The sequence below is a fragment of the Littorina saxatilis genome, linkage group LG6, assembly GCF_037325665.1.
Source record: "Littorina saxatilis isolate snail1 linkage group LG6, US_GU_Lsax_2.0, whole genome shotgun sequence".
Taxonomy (NCBI): Eukaryota; Metazoa; Mollusca; class Gastropoda; order Littorinimorpha; family Littorinidae; genus Littorina; species Littorina saxatilis.
This window is the reverse complement of record NC_090250.1, coordinates 43,219,240-43,224,239: the sequence shown is the minus strand read 5'-3', so window position 1 is coordinate 43,224,239 and position 5,000 is coordinate 43,219,240. Positions and strand designations below refer to the sequence as shown.

The following is a 5,000-nucleotide window of genomic DNA, read 5'->3' as shown; positions in this document are numbered from 1 at the left end:
ACGCACTTGACTATATGAATAAATATCTCGGACGAAAATGATAAAATAAAGTCTTATTTTGAACTACGGGACAAACAGTTAACAGGAGAGTTTATCACCGGAACACTAACTACTGCGAAAAACACAAAATTGCGGAAACTGATTTAATGAGATGCATAACAGCGTCTCAAGAAAGGTCACAAAACACAAACAATTTCAGCAATAAGATGCACACACACAAAAAAACGATCGCGCCATCTTACCTAACTGTCATTGCAGGTGCGGTGAGGTTTCACACAAAATGTTAATTCCGTTTCTTCTCGTCACCGTCCCGGATCCTGCCTCTCCGACTCTCAGCGATCAGGGTAGAAAAGAACTTGTCTGTGGACAGTTCTGCTACATCATTCTCGTCTTCTCCTTCCCACTTAGCGGCATGCCCCTGATCAACCCCGCCCTTCCAAGCCTCATGATTTATTTAACGAACGTTTGAATGACAAGCGGTGCAGGTGTAAATCACCAAAATCGAAGGGTCACGGCGTGTGAAGTATAGCGTTGTCGTGGCTAGCTGCCATTTCGCCGTCCCTTTAATTTTAGATCGGCGCTGATTTTATTAGCCTGTCGCCGCTTGTTTTCCCTCCCGCTTCAAAAGGCGGTGGGTCTGTATAGTTTACGCTCTGACGTCACCTCAAACAGAGAAACATTTGCAATTGTCACATAGTTTAAGGGGGACAAGTGCGACGGTAGGTCAGTGTGTTTGACATTGATGACGTGATGGTCAGTCGGTCTCTGCGTGACCCTTGACCAGCTTCGGGCAATGAGTTCTGGGTCGCCAAAAGGCTGTTTGAAGCACCGGCGTACTAAAAAACGATTTCGTAAGAGGCTGAGTCATCAGTATGAGTTATTTCTAATATGCTGACTGTTAGCAAATGATAACAGGCATGTCGAGAAAAAAGATATCAAGCATGAGCCTTTTAGGCGAATGCTGATATCGTTTGTGAGACATGACTGTTATCATTTGCTAACAGTCCGCATATTAGAAATAACGGTTTTATTACCGTTTAATTCGACCAAAACAAATTTCGAAACGACCCCGCGAATGAGACAGAACAGCCAAAATTGGAACTTGAGCGCTCCTACCTCATTATGCCTGTCAGTCAAAGAATTCTCGTGACCTGGGTCAGCCAATCAGAGTAATACTCCTGACGTGATGAATATTCACAGATCAAATGCGTTTGACACACAACAATCTCACAAGATAAACCATGTTCAACATGCGTTTCGGTTGCTTCGCTTTTCTTGTTGAATAGAGAGCGACAGATTTAGAACCGACTCAAGACGGATGGGAAATGACGTAAAGATACATTTGACGTAACGCGAGAGACGCAATTTCACTTGATTGTCCGAACTTAGGTCATTTAGATTTCAAGTGAGCGGGTCGGCATTTCACACTCAGAGGATGCATGGGCGGTACCTTGCTGTTCCGTAAAGCACCCACCGACAAAACTCGCTTATCGGTATTTTTTAAAATTATCATAGACAAGTACGTGGACCGCCTTGCCCCCCCCCCCCCTTCCCCCACCCCCTCTCCTCACTGATACGCTCATTCCCGCGACCTCGTCGCCCACTTTGAACTCCAACATGGCTTGCTATGTCATATCAGTTTGACCTTGGACCGGAACTTTAAAACAAGTCGCGTAAGGCGAAAATACAACATTTAGTCAATTAAGCTGTCGAACTCACAGAATGAAACTGAACGCAATGCAATTTTTCAGTAAGACCGTATACTCGTAGCATCGTCAGTCCACCGCTCGTGGCAAAGGCAGTGACATTGACAAGAAGAGCGGGGTAGTAGTTGCGCTGAGAAGGATAGCACGCTTTTCTGTACCTCTCTTCGTTTTAACTTTCTGAGCGTGTTTTTAATCCAAACATATCATATCTATATGTTTTTGGAATCAGGAACCGACAAGGAATAAGATGAAAGTGTTTTTAGATTGATTTCGAAAATTTTATTTTGATCATAATTTTTATATTTTTAATTTTCAGAGCTTGTTTTGAAGAATAAGATGAACGTAAATTTGGATCGTTTTATAAAAAAAATATTTTTTTTACAATTTTTAGATTTTTAATGACCAAAGTCATTAATTAATTGTTAAACCACCAAGCTGAAATGCAATACCAAAGTCCGGCCTTTGTCGAAGATTGCTTGGCCAAAATTTCAATCAATTTGATTGAAAAATGAGGGTGTGACAGTGCCGCCTCAACTTTTACAAAAAGCCGGATATGACGTCATCAAAGGTATTTATCGAAAAAAAGAAAAAAACATCCGGGGATATCATTCCCAGGAACTCTCATGTAAAATGTCATAAAGATCGGTCCAGTAGTTTGGTCTGAATCGCTCTACACACACACGCACAGACAGACACACACACACACAGACAGACACACACACACACACACACCACACACACACACACACAAACCACACACACACACACACACACACACACACACACACACACACACACACACATACATACACCACGACCCTCGTCTCGATTCCCCCTCTATGTTAAAACATTTAGTCAAAACGTGACTAAACGTAAAAACAACAACTAACAAGTCGCGTAAGGCGAAAATACAACATTCGGATAGACATTTTTTTAAATTTTGTTTGAAAAACACGTCAGGAAGATAAATATATTTCGTCACGGCCATAATTATCCTACGGAAACGAACACGTCACCTGTTTTTGAGTATGCCACTGGGTGGCCGAGTGGTAACGCACTTGCGCTCGGAATCGAGAGGTTGCGTGTTCGACCCTGGATCAGGCCGCTATTTTCTCCCCCCTTTCCTAACCTAGGTGGTGGGTTCAAGTGCTAATCTTTCGGATGAGACGAAAAACCGAGGTCCCTTCGTGTACACTACATTGGGGTGTGCACGTTAAAGATCCCACGATTGACAAAAGGGTCTTTCCTGGCAAAATTGTGTAGGCGTAGATAAAAAATGTCCACCAAAATACCCGTGTGACCTGGAATAATAGGCCGTGAAAGGTGGATGCAGCGCCTAAAGGCAGTCGATCTACTGGCCGATGTGAATGCGTGATATATTGTGTAAAAAAATTCCATCTCACACTGCATTAATAGGTAACATGCGCCTTGGGTCGCCTTGTGTGGTGAGATACGTGCGCGATATAAATCCTCGTAAATAAATAAATAAATAAATATGCGGGGAAACTGATGACGTGTGCCCCATGTTTTGCAGGCGCCATTGTTTGGACGGAAAGACTGGTGTGCGTGAATTAGGTGGTGGGTTCAGGGTTAGAGATGGGATAGCCGAGGGAGGGTCTGTGATGGCTTACGGGAGGCTTACTGTGCCTTTAACGTGGAGGGGTTGTACCTTTGCATGGCTGAAATACAGAATATACCGTTCAGGCTTGATTATTATGCTGGGGGCCCAAAGAGACGGGGGCCCAATGACACGTTTGGTTATTGCGACAAAAAGTGTGGGGGCCCAATGAGACGGGGACCCAATGAGACGGGGGCCCAATGAGACGGCCCGGGGGCCCAATGAGACGGGGGCCCAATGACACGTTTTGTTATTGCTACAAAAAAGTGTGGGGGCCCAATGAGACTGGGGCCCAATGAGACTGGGGCCCAATGAGACGGGGGCGCAAAGGGCAAACCCCGATGGGACGCATCATAACGGATATGTATTGCGTCCTGGGACCCGCTCTTTTCAGTTTTAGTGCGTTGTGGGACCCCTTCCATGAATTTCTAGTACGTGTTTTCGTCTTCTAGTGCATATAGGACGCACGGACGCACAGTTTGGGGAGCCCTGACAGGGGTGTATGCGATGAAAGGACGACCTTGAGACAAGCTGAAAATGTCCCTACTTTGCAGGTAGCCTTGTTAAGTCAAGGATATGTCCGTACAGACAATATACAAAGGGAAAACAGATGCCCGTTCTTTAGAGATGTCCTGTCATCGGAGGGGCCTCATTTCCCAGGCACCATTGTACGTCCATCAACTGCCTCCCCGACACAGCAAGGTAATTCCAAGACGTGGCCAGAAAAGGGGTTTGAACTAATGCTAACATTCTAGCATGTGGCGGGGAGATAGCTCAGTCAGTGGCGTCGCTCGATTTAAAGTTTCATAAAGATCTGCTCAGTAGTTTTCCTGGAATTGCTGGTCACACACACACACACACACACACACACACACACACACACACACACACCACACAAACACACACACACACCACACACAAACACACACACACGCACACACACAAACACAAACACACACAAACACACACACACACACCACACACACACACACACACACAAACAAACAAACACACACACACACACACACACACACACACACACACACACACACAAGTTCCCAGTCCATGTTAAAACATTCAGTCCAAACTTGACTAATTGTAAAAATAAAGTTCTGCACTTGGTCTGGGAAACGCTGATTTCACAACAATTTTATCTACAACCTGCCAAAACATAGCACGTAAACCAAAACGTTGTACGCACTGACCCACATGTTACGATGGTTGGCCTTTTTCATGTCTTATGTCTTTTGTTCATTGTGTTACTTCCTGAACGGAAAAAAAGCTCACGATAACAGTATGAAATCGGGAAAATGCGTCAAAATAGCAGTCTGTGTCTCCAAAAGCGAACGATAGAATTATAAATCTTGACAGATATATGACCAATTTCAAGCTGTGCAGGTGCATATCGGGTCATACGGAAACACGGGTTGGGCCATTAATTTTTGCTGTGTCCTTGTATGTGACATGTTGTTGTTTTGGTTTAGTCCATACAAGATTTAGAAAAAAAGGCGTGTGGTGTTGTGAAGGGTGTACCAGACAAACCCCGGCGTTACCTTGCTATTTATTATGTGCAGTTTTTCATTTAATTCCATGTGGTGTGAAATACGCTGACCAAAACGAAGCTTCAATGGCAGCGAAAAATTATGGAAATTAACATCTACACTGGAGAGCGAGAG

The 5,000-nt window shown here is 44.3% G+C and overlaps 1 protein-coding gene across 1 annotated transcript in view; it reads right to left on the bottom strand.

Annotated features, from left to right (window-relative positions):
• Positions 1-451, bottom strand: part of LOC138969274 (putative uncharacterized protein DDB_G0289263) — a 12,946-nt gene extending 12,495 nt beyond the window's left edge. The window contains exon 1 of the mRNA XM_070342026.1: positions 243-451. Within this exon, the coding sequence (XP_070198127.1) occupies positions 243-253 (11 nt within the window). The 5' untranslated portion in view covers positions 254-451. The remainder of the gene's footprint in view (positions 1-242) is intronic.
• Between the last annotated feature and the right edge of the window lie 4,549 nt (positions 452-5,000).